The 12462-nt window shown below is 42.3% G+C and overlaps 1 protein-coding gene across 3 annotated transcripts in view; it reads right to left on the minus strand.

Moving 5' to 3' along the window:
• Positions 1-223: 223 nt before the first annotated feature.
• Positions 224-12462, minus strand: part of CDC123 (cell division cycle 123) — a 55983-nt gene continuing 43744 nt past the window's right edge. For all 3 annotated transcript variants that reach the window (XM_079993324.1, XM_079993325.1, XM_079993326.1), the window contains one exon: positions 224-2528. In XM_079993324.1, coding sequence (XP_079849450.1) covers positions 2496-2528 — 33 coding nt within the window. In that variant the 3' untranslated portion in view covers positions 224-2495. The remainder of the gene's footprint in view (positions 2529-12462) is intronic.

The following is a 12462-nucleotide window of genomic DNA, read 5'->3' on the forward strand; positions in this document are numbered from 1 at the left end:
GCGTGCTCCGGTCCAGGGGGTCACGAAGAGTTGGACACGACTAAACAACTAAACAACAACAACAACAACATTATTACAAGCCCTCCCCACCTCCTGCAAAAGCTCACTCAAAATTGAAAGGGAAGTGGTGAGGTATGACTAAACACTGAATCTGCTATTTTTCCAGGTATGAAATGGCTGTGCCAAAATAACTGGTATCAAGAAAAGCTCTATAAAACAAAGCTGTTTCCACAGAATTTACTGTTTTATTTTGACAGTCACATGAAAAAGCAGACACATGTCAGGTGTACCAATAGAGCCCTATGCAGCTCAAACCAAGGTGCCCGAAGGGACTGCCTGCCTCTCCACTCACATCCCATGGCCTGGCTGCTCTCCCCCCCCCCCCTTCTGGGGCAAAGTGGGTGGCAACCAGCAAGAGGCCCTTCTCAGCTGTGGCCTCTGGCATCCCCTCCTCAGGGAAGCTTGCTCAGTACCTACGTTTTCATACATTTTTACATTCTTAAGCTGATAATGCTTTTACTGTGGTGAGCCACCCTAAAAGAGCACATGCCAAGGGTAGTTATCTGGACAGCCTGGACAGCTCAGTTGGTTAGAGCATGGTGCTGATAACACCAAGGTTGTGGGTTCGATCCCTGTATGGGACAGCTGCATATGCCTACACTGCAGGAGGTTGGATTAGATGACCCTCAGGGTCCCTTCCAACGCTACAATTCCCTCAGTTCAGGGCCTGATTCTCTCTCTCTCTCTCTCTCTCTCTCTCTCTCTCTCACACACACACACACACACACACACTCCGACAACGATTTCCCCACCACCACCATTTTTGTGGTGGTGGTGGCAAAATAATAATGTAGACCCAGGGCTGGGGTGGGTGGAATCCAGCACCCTGATAAAGATGCAAATAATCCCCTTGCTGGTCCCAGGCCAGTCATTTGAGGGGGAAACGGCCCCTTTTCTTCAGCTCATCTGCCGGATCAGCCGTGGGCAGGGGGTGTGGTGTGTCTGAGGTTGGGTGGAGAGTGGGTGCACATACCTTTGACCACAGACACTGCTGCCCTGCTGCCCCCAGAAGCTTGGCTCTGGGTGAATGTGGCCCTTTGGCCAAAAAAGGCCAGACAGTTCTGAAGGACAGGACACATATGAAGAAAATAATAATAATATTTCCATTTATTTCCACAACTGGAAACTCTTCTCACCAGCCACCGAAGTGGAAAGGAAAAAAAACCTCATCTTGGCGAACCACAGCCCTGCTGCAAGGGGCAAAAGCAGCAGGACCTGGGCTAGTGGGGAGAAAGCAGAGCTGACTCACACCAAAGGCAGCAACTACTTACGGGAGAAACTCCCTCTCGGGTCAATGGGTTTGCTCACTTCCCATCTCCCAAGTCATAGGAGCCCTCTGCTCTAGCCACTTTCCGGGCAAAACAGGAAAACTCTTTGAGACTTAAGGTCAGCACATTGCTACAGTGGCTGCCAGTTTCATATTCAGAAGGTCTGCCTGTGTGTGCTACCAGCCCCAGTATAGAGGTGTTAATTTTAGTTTATAAAACCCTGAACCACTTAGGAACAGGTTACCTTCAATATCACCTTGCCCCCTATGCCTTAGGCCTGATTTGAACATTCAACAAATGGGAGTTGCTGGCGGTGCTCATTTCTAAGGCATGAAGCTACCAACAACAGCGCTTTCACTGTGATCATGCCAGCTTTGTAGAACATGGCTCCACTGACAATTAGCCAGGCACTTTTTCTATTTCAGATGCCTGCTGAAACCTTTTGTCAACTGACATATTATTTGTTTTGCTTGTAGCACTGTTATAATGAAGGGGTTTTACACATTGTATTTATGATGATTTTTATGTATTTGTTATATATTTTGTTCACTGCTTAGATATTTTTATGAACAAGTGGCCAATAAACTAGAATACAGTGGTACCTTGGTTTGCGAACTTAATCCGTTCTGGAAGTCTGTTCTTAAACCAAAGCGTTCTTAAACCAAGGTGTGCTTTCCCATAGCAGCGGGAAACTCAATTTACAAATGGAACACACTCAACAGGAAGCGAAGCATGTTCTTATTCCAAGGCAAAGTTCACAAACCTACTTCTGGGTTTGCAGCATTCTTAATCCAAGTTGTTCATAAACTAAGCTGTTCTTAAACCAAGGTACCACTGCATAAATAAATAGTTTTAGAGGATAGCACTACAGCAAAAAACAACAACAACAGTTCTCTTGGTTGTAGCGAGTTGTGAAATAAAAAGTTGCCATCAAGAGAAAGGGGAGACCCAGCAATGTTAAGCGAGAACCAGCTGTCTCCCTTGTAATACTGCAAAGTCAGCTTAAAACAGATTTATTCAATGAAGTGCCCACACAAGATCAGAATCATCACGGGGTTGTGGGAATAATATTAAAGAACTAATGTTCTCAGAGCTTGTGGTGTCAAAAATGCTATCTTTCCCCATGAAGTTGTGGCCTTGTTTCTTATTCCAATTTCGTCCCACGTTTCATGATTCTTCATCATCTTGCTGATTTCGTTTCTGTTAGAATAACCAAGAAAATGAAATTATATTGAATTCAATGCTACAACTATTTTCCAGAGGAGACAGCCATGCAATTGAACAAATACAACCCATTTCCCACTGCCTACATTCCCCGAGGGAGAGAAGAGGGCAGGAGAGCTGAAACAGATGGAAGGAGAGGAAAAGAGCCCTCTGCAGCCGAGCCCTTGGGCAAGAGCAAGCTGCCCAAGGGGAAGCCTTGGCTGCCTGCCTGGGCAGGGAGGAAAAGGCTAAGGGGAAAAGGCGGGGGCTGAAGGAGGGAATGGCCTGTCCACTTTTGGTTCTGATCCTGCCCACCACCAGCATGTGGCCCCCAAAGGAGCACAGCTCTCTAGGGGGGTGGGGGAAGGTTTCCCATCCCCCTTCTAAAGCCACAGAGACAGGAGTATTTGGACACGTTACTTTTAAATTGTTTGCATAATTCAATATTAGCAATGCTCACTAAAATCTACATAATTCAAGAGAGGAGAATCAATTATCAGAAAGAACTAACATCAAAGGGCTTTTAAAAAAAAGACTAAATAAAGACCTCTCTTTTAAAGCAGGGAACTGCAGGGGAACGGAACACTCATAATAATGACTTCCTGGTTAAGTGACATCACACTTGAAGCTCTTCCATGCTCAATCTAACATTCTCTTCTTCTTCTTCTTCTTCCTGAACTGATGGGTGCATCATTAAATGCACATGCTGTTTAGTGACCCACTCTCCCCACCCCCGCCACCCCCCACAGCATGTTCTGCAGGGACATAATGAATAGTTCAGTTGAGGTTGCTAATGCATCAATGGGCTTGTCGGGTTAATCCAGCCGTTGCATGGAATGGCCTGTCCCAATTTTCATAATGTGACCTTAATAACAAAGGTCACTTTGTAACTCAGCTCCAGTCCTTTCAACTCTTATGAAAGCACTGGGGAAAAAGATCAGCAGGGAAGCTTGCAGCTTTTTTGATAACCCCACAAGCTACCTTCACAAGCTTTGGAACTAAAGATTTCATGATCTATAGGCTGACACATCGGAGGCTTTTAAGCTAAACCCTGTGTTCTACCACTAAGAGATCTTCTGTAAAGCCTGAAGGCATGTCCTGTTATTAGATCAAGACTAGATTTAACAAGTGTACAGTACAAAATATACAACCTTAAGTAAATGGATGTTCTTTTGGAACAATACTTCAGATGGATAAATTTCTTTTGGATTAGCTAATATCCCCCCACCTCCACCTGCAACCACCAACGACTGAACAACAAGAAAGCACTCAATGAAATGCTTTTGATAAGATTTCACTCAATGCTGTTGCCAATTGTTATTTAGCCTTTTCCTTCTGCCTGAGGAGTGATATGATTAACCTTGTTAGAATGGCAGGAAATTGACTGATTAAAAATGAAAACCTCAATGTCTTCCACTGTGTGATCAATATGCCTAATTTGCTGAGAAAAGCTAGAAACCAGTTACCAAATAGCCAGACTAGGCTTGCAGTCATTCTAAGCACAGAAGCACAAAGTAGTTTTTGAGACTTGAAAGTAGTTTGAGGAAAACTTAAGCATAGAGTTGCCATACATCCAGGAATTCCCAGACATGTCCTCTTTGGGGGATCCTACATGCCCACCCAGGGAGAATTTTACATTTTAAAGCAAATGTCTTGGATTTTGGGGTTTTTTAAAAAAGAAGTGTGTGGGCAGCTCTGGTTCAGGCTCAGGCATAAGCAGCTTGGGCTCGGCAGTGGCAAAGGGGCTATCAGGCGATTGCCCTTGAAATATGGCAACCCTACTTAAGCACACCTACATTCTCCCAACTTGCCCCTGGAAAGACAGCTTATGAATGGGTTTTTTGGGGAAACAATCAAATTATATTCCCATATTATCTCCCTTGAAGAGGCAAAAGAAGGTGAACCCTCCTTTAAATCACATTCACCTCTAAGGCAAATCTAAAGTGTTTCTCTAATGTGATTAAGTAATATAGTTTCTACTTTTTTATTCGCAGTCATGAAGTAACAATGCTGTACAAGGGGAGAAAGTGGTGGGGAAGAGTAAAAAGTTTTTAACCTCATAAAAACAAAAACAACAGGAGAAATGTCATTTTCAGCATCTCAGTCTGTATCAGACCAAAAACAACTCCCTGTAATATGTATTTGAAGTATCTCAAGGGCTGTCACATGGAAGAGGGAACAAGCTTGTTTTCTCCTGCCCATGGCTTCAAGTTACAAGGAAGGAGATTCCGACTCAACATCAGGAAGAACTTTCTGACAGTAAGAGCTGTTTGACAGTGGAACGCTCTCCCTCCGGAGATCATGGTTTCTCCTTCCTTGGAGCTTTTTAAACAGTGGCTGGATAGCCATATGTCTTGGGAGCTTTAGCTGAAATTCCTGCATTGCAGGGGGTTGGACTAGATGCCCCTTGGGGTCCCTTCCAACTCTACGATTCTATGTTCTGTTTTACTTATTTACTTGATTTTATCCTTAATTCTATTCTGTGAACCACCCTGAGATCTTATGATGGGGGACTTCCGGGTTGGCGCCTCCGGTAATGGCGGAATTCCTCTGATCGGGAGGAATTTGCCCTGTGGGAATCTGGGTCTGGCCGCCACGGCGAAGGCGGAGACCCACAAAAAATCACAGGCGGGAGAAGCCTGTGAATGTGGGATTCGGCGGGCACCTTTTGCGCCTCCCCTACTCGCGGGGAAACCCGGTTTTGGGGGTCTGGAGCGACGTGGGGTGAGCGGCGCGGTGATTCGAATCGTCTGCTTCTTCCACGGAGCGAAGCCACATAGCTGTTGCCAGAGAGCGCTGACTTTTTCCTGTGGACAATTTGAATCTAAAGTAACTACCCGTGAGTAGAGCTGAAGCGGGAGAATTGGATTTCTAAACGTTTAATTTGGTATCGTAACGGGGAGGTTCAATACAGGAAGTCCGCCTTCCCCTTTTGTAAATAGACTGAAGCAATGAGGCTGCAAGCTGAAGTCTTGGAAAGCCTATTGTAAAGGACTAAATTTCCATCGGTAAAGAATATTAAACCCCCCCTTGGAGGCAGGAGAAGAGGGGGGGAAGTTGTGAACTGAATAAGCCTGCGGGAGAGAGCGAAGAGAGTTAAAATACCGCCGCTCAGACCCTGGAAATGGGCTGCTAGCAGGACTGACTTTTTTTTTGGATCGTTCACTGACAGCGATCGTTCGTTGACAGCTAGCTAATAAGAGAAATACATTGTTTCTACTGTCTCCGTCTGCTTTTAAAAAAGGAGTAAAAATAACTGAAAATTGAAACTAACTTCATTGCTTGAGCTGTGTTTAAAAAAAAGGACATTACTGACTAACTTAAATAGAAACTGTTTCCCTCTAGAGGAAGCCATTGAAACTGTTACAAGAGCTGGGCTGGGGAATTTCCAGCTGCAAGATAAAAAACTGCGAGACTTTGGGACTGACCTTGAATTGGTTAAGTGTTATGGTTAATGGAAAGGAAAAAACTGACCAGTCAATTCTTGAAAAAAAACATTAAGGTTTGGGAGGACTTGGCAGCAATCTAGGAGAGCCTCAACATCAGGCTCCCCTGCTTCTTCTACTACTACTTTTGTACCAGTATATTCAAAATCAAGAGGAATGTCGATAGAAGAGGCCTTAGCGGTTGCATTAAATAAGATAAGTGTTTCACTGGAACAGCTTAACAAGAAAGTAGACGTGACAAATGCAAAAGTGGAAGCTGCAACTACTAAAATCGATTTAAATACAGAAAGTATAAATAATTTGGGACAAAAGGTGAATATCAATACAGAAACCATCCAGAAATTGATACAGGAATCTACTTTGACATGGCAGACTGCGGAGGAAGCTAGGGAGAAAGCCATTGCTGCTGAATGTAATGTAACACAATTGGAGAGAGAGTGAGTCCCAGCCTTGCAGAGGCAACTGGATGACCATAGGTCGACGCTTGCTATGATTGAGCTTAAAGAAAAACAAACGAATTTGAGGATCAGAGCCCTACCTGAGTTGGAGAAGGAATGTATGATAGATTTCCTCACACAGGAATTTGCTGATTTTTGGGACTTGGACTTGGGTCAAGAAGAGATTAAAACTGTGAGGGCCTTCAGACTTGGAAGAGGAGGGAAAAGGGAGAGGAACAAGGGGGAGACTGTTGGCACTACCGGAGGAGCCTGGAGGTACAACAGCCAAGAGTGGAAATTTTTAAAGACGCCCCGAAATACCTTTTGGATCTTAGGTCTAACTATGGAGATTTGGCTGCCTTGCTGAGAAGGAATAAAATCATCTTCAGGTGGGAGTTTCCCCAAGGTCTACTCTTCAGCTTCAAAGGAAGGAAAATAAAAATAAGATCAGTAGAAGACAAAGTAAAGTTTTTGTATAAATATGGACTTCCGGGTTAGCGCGATCCGAGTAATGGCGGATTCCCTCCGAGCTCCGGAGGGAATCGGCTCCATTGCAGACGGGTCTCACCGCGACGGCGACGCGGGGACCCTTAGAAACCGCAGGCGCGGAAGCCTGCGGACCTGGTGACTCGGCGGGCACCTAAAGCGCCCCCCGACCCACGAAGAGCCTTTTTAAAGGCTGCGGAGAGGGTACGGGGAGTGGCGTGGTGCTGTGAGTAGACCGCTACTGCAGTGGAGCGAAGCCGCGAGCCATTGCCGGAGACCGCTGACTTTCTTCCCTGAAATTCGGACTTTAATTAATCCGTGAGTAGATTGGAATTTGGACTTTAAAAAGTTTATCCTTGAATTCGGCACGATCGGGGGATGTGCTAAAGGGAAGTCCGCACCCCCCTGCCTACAGAAAATTTAAAGCAAAGATTGGAGAACTAAGGTGGAGAGTTCTTTCTTTGGTGTTCTGTAAAAGATAATATTTGCACGAATTTGACAGAAGAAGATGTGTGCTGGAGAGTAAGAGTGGATTTTTAGAAGTTTTTGTTTGAACCTCCCCAGACCCGGGGGTGTCCTTTATGTGAGCTGGAGAAAAAGGAACGAGGAGTTTGACAGCTGTCAAAGGAGCTGTCAAACGGGCAGCGAAAGTTAAAAACTCTATTATTTAACACTTTTTGGACTTAATTTGTTATATTTGAACTAAAGTGGTTGGAAATAAAGTAGGGAAATAACAAAGTAAAGGACTATTGGAAAAGACTATTAAGTAACTAGAATCCCCCTAGGGGAAACATTGAAACATTGCAATGGCTGCAGATGGAAAATTACAGGCAGAGTTAGAAAGAATGTTTTTTCTTGTGGGAAAACTGGAGGAGCAGACTACGGTCATGAGTAAACAACTCATAACCTTGAACTCTAAAATAAAGGACTCTGCTGAAGGTACAATGGACTTGACTGGGGAAAAATCTGCAGCTGAATCAGAAGAGATAGCTTTGGAACAGGGGGAGAGAGAGCAAGGACTAGTACAGATGGAGACTACCAACCACAAGCCTACATTGTTAGAATACAAAGAAGAAGACCCTTGGACTACAAATCTGCGAAAGATGCGAAAGAGGAGGGAGGAAGCCCCTGGAACATCTGGAATATCTGAATTTAAAAGAAATAAGAAATATGACTGGGGCTTCCTATTTGAGTATGGACTGGTTGATCTTCTGCAGCAGCTGGTGTCAAGTACTTTGGATGGAAGAAATTCTGATGAGACCGAGCTGGAACTTCCCCGAAACCTGAGGACCAATGAGGAGGGCTACCAACAAGATCGGCAAAGAGAGACTGACAAGGACTTAAAGGCCTCAGATGTGAGGAACCCAGGCTAAAAACTGTTGTTATGGATGTGGGGACATTTGGAAGGGACAGAAACCGGGGCTGGGGGGGGGGGGAAAGGAGAACTTGTTTTTAAATCTTTATGACTTTTGTGTTTGATTACTATGACCTATTTTTAAGATTAAAGGGAAATTTGTGGAAGGAACTCGAGTCAACCTTAGAAAAGGCTTTAACATTTATAAGAAAATTGGATAAGTAAAATCTGGCCAAGTAAATGGTTTTTTTTCAATATATATATATATATATATATATATATATATATATATATATATACAATAATAATATGCAAAGGATGAGAGATATGAATTTGCTGAGTTAATGTAACTGAACTAGGATGTATGAAGGGGGGGTGGGGGGAGGTCAAGAACTGGGGTTAGGAAAGTAAGGTTATGAAATTTTATACGTGTTGTCTTTGTCTATGTGTGTGTATGTTTGTCTTTATAAAATGTGAAAATTTAATAAAAATATTTTTTTTAAAAAAATAAAGTTTTTGTATAAATATGAAAAAGATCTGCAGAAGGGACTTGGAAAAGAGCTAAGAGCATCGGACAGAAGATCACCAGCTTGATGGACTATATGAAACTGGCGGAAATGACTGGCAGAATCTGAGACCAGGGAGAAGAGTCGGTGGAAGAAGACTGGAAAAAGTTTAAAGACTATTTATAGAAATATTGTAAAATTAATGAATGTTAGAAAAATGTTGGAATGAAGTTATATGGCTTTAGTAGAAATGTTATAAGGAATTCAGTTTAAATAGATTATTAGAGTATTAGGGAAAAATAAGGTTAGAATATGTTAAGATAATTATAGGATAGAAAACAGAGGAAGATGGAAAGGAATTGCTGAAACAATCAACAGAAGTGGAATACAAAAAGGGAGGTGTGAGGAGGTCGTTGAAACAAGTAAATGAAAGATATGACATTGAAATTGTATGATGTGTGTTAAAGTGTTTTTGTTTTGTTTTGTTTAATCTATGGTGTTAGTGATGTGTAATGTTTTTATATTGTATTGTATTGTGTGTGTTTTTGTTTGTCTTTTTTCTCTTTTCTTTCTTTTTATTGTAGTGTTTAAAAGTAATAAACATTATTTTTTTTTTAAAAAAAGAGATCTTATGATGAAGGGCGGTATAGAAATCTAATAAACAAACAAACAAACAAACAAACAAAAATAGCCCTCGCTTTTTTGCTCCTGCATCACACTGCTGACTCAGGTTAAGCTTGTGTTCTACTAAGACCCCCAGATCCTTTTCACATGTACTACTGGCGATCCAGGTGTCCCACATCTAAAAATTCAGGACTATCCAAATAAATAGATTGGCAATAGTTATGGAATTCTCCGTCACTATATGAAACAATGGCCACAAGGATTAGACAGTTTCAAAAAAGGAACTGACAGATACAAAGAGGTTAAGTCTGTCAACTGTTTTTAGACATTGTAGTAAACAGAACCTCCAGATACTGAGACATATACTTGAGGCTGGAGACAATCAAGAGGGGAGGGCTGTCACTTTCAAACTACGCTTGTGACCTTGCAAAGGCCTCCAGCCAGACACAGGAGGAAACAGAGTGCTGGATGTGATGGGCTTGACTCTGTCCAGCAAGGCTCTCCTTATGTAAGGAAATGTGCCTTTGCAGCAGCTTAATGAACACCACTTCAGAACTGTTGCTCTGAAATGTAGCCTTAATATATTCATAATAATTTAAGTAGGCATTTAAAGACTCCATTCCTGGCTACAAAAAAGCCAGCAAACTGTGGGTACTAAATATGTATCCCTTTACTAAAACCTATATGACTCCTATATACAAAGATGGTATATAGTGACTAAATATTTGCATTTGTCATTTTTCCTGATCATCATGTTTTTTTAAAAAAAAAAGTTTGGAAACATTGGATGGCATAATTCAGTTAAAAGTGCTGGAGAGATAAAAAGAAAGTCTGTCCAGAGCTTAGGATCTACTTTTGGATTGTGAACCTAAAATTTAAAATGTCAGGGCACCCAACATCACTGCAGCAACTGGGTTGGAGAAGTTGTGCTTGCCAAAATTCTTCCCTCTACACAAAATGACTCTTGTCCCTTATTACACCAAGCAACCAGTACTAAAAAGACCAGGAAAGGCAGAATCTAAATGAAAACAGAGAGACCCTGTAAGAGTTTACCAAATATATGATGCACAAATACAAGATGGGTGACACCTGGCTTGAGAGCAGTACATGTGAAAAGGATCTAGGAGTCTTGGTTGACCACAAACTTGACATGAGCCAACAGTGTGACGCGGCAGCTAAAAAAGCCAATGCAATTCTGGGCTGCATCAATAGGAGTATGGCATCTAGATCAAGGGAAGTAATAGTGCCACTGTATTCTGCTCTGGTCAGACCTCACCTGGAGTACTGTGTCCAGTTCTGGACACCACAGTTCAAGAAGGACACTAACAAACTGGAACGTGTCCAGAGGAGGGCAACCAAAATGGTCAAAGGCCTGGAAACGATGCCTTATGAAGAACGGCTAAGGGAGCTGGACATGTTTAGCCTGGAGAAGAGGAGGTTAAGGGGTGATATGATAGCCATGTTCAAATATATAAAAGGATGTCACATAGAGGAGGGAGAAAGGTTGTTTTCTGCTGCTCCAGAGAAGTGGACACGGAGCAATGGTTCCAAACTACAAGAAAGAAGATTCCACCTAAACATTAGGAAGAACTTCCTGACAGTAAGAGCTGTTTGACAGTGGAATTTGCTGCCAAGGAGTGTGGTGGAGTCTCCTTCTTTGGAGGTCTTTTAGCAGAGGCTTGACAACCATATGTCAGGAGTGCTCTGATGGTGTTTCCTGCTTGGCAGGGGGTTGGACTCGAAGGCCCTTGTGGTCTCTTCCAACTCTATGATTCTATGATGAAATATAAAAATTCACCTAGAAACTGATATACCTTATTGGTCCAAATATAAGCCACACTTTTCCCCCAAATTCGGGCTGTGAAAAGTTAAAGTGCGGCTTATATTCGTGACCTTACCACATGCCCCTCCCCCGAGAGCAGCCCGGGAGTGCGTGGCAGTGGCGCACAGCCCGCCTCTCCACTACTCCCAAGCCTCCCCCGGTGCTGGCTTGGGGAGGTTGTGCCAGGAGGCGGGCTGCACCCGCAAAATAAGCCTTGAATTTATTTATTTATTTATTTATTTATTTTATAAAAAATTTTATTAAATTTTTCCATAGAAACTCCAATCATACAAATTTCCACATCACATATTTTAGCTTATTGGACCTCCCTCAACTTCTCTGACAATCATTCGTAATTAAATTCCTATCTTCACATTCCTTAATTTTAGTATTGCCTTTAAATACCATATTTCTATCCTCATTTACTTTCTTACAATATTCCTTATATTTTCACAAAGCTTCTTTAAAGCACACTAGCGTTGTATATTCCTCACAAACAGTTTCCAAATACTCAGTAAATTTTCCCCAGTCCGCAAGAAACTTATGGTCCTTTTGAAATCTAATTTTTCCAGTCAGTTTGTCCAGTTCTGCATAATCTGTTAATTTTGTTCTCCATTCTTCCAAAGTCGGTACTTCTTCTTGTTTCCATTTTTGAGCCATCAATATTCTCGCTGCTGTTATTGCATATTGAAAAAGTTTACAGTCCCTCCTATTTATATCCATTCTTGTTATTCCCAGCAAAAAGGTTTCTGGTTTCTTAACAAAGCTGTATTTCAGCATTTTCTTTAGTTCATTGTATATCATCTCCCAGAACCCCTTTACTTTCTTACAATCCCACCACATATGCATAAATGTACCTTCTTTCTCCTTACATTTCCAACATTTATTATAAGTTTTGTACATTTTTGCCTTGAATTTTAAAGGTGTGGCTTATTTGCGCGTGCGTCTTATATTAGGGCCAATACGGTGCTGTAAAAAATAAAATACCTGAAAACAATTTTGATTGAGTCTCACATCACTTGATCACTGAGCACCATGTGGAAATTAGTCTACAAATAACCTCAACCAATCGACCTCCACCAACAAAACCATTGTATTATCTAATATGACAAGCTTTACAAGAGTCTGTCCTCCCAGCTCATCAGGTGGGAAGGAGACCATCATGAGAAATAAAAGGACACAGACAGATGTGAACTAACCTCTGAACCAAATAAGTGCCTGTTTGCAGTTACCTTAGAAACTTAAAGATATGCTCC

Source organism: Podarcis cretensis, assembly GCF_951804945.1.
Source record: "Podarcis cretensis genome assembly, chromosome: 10".
NCBI lineage: Eukaryota > Metazoa > Chordata > Lepidosauria > Squamata > Lacertidae > Podarcis > Podarcis cretensis.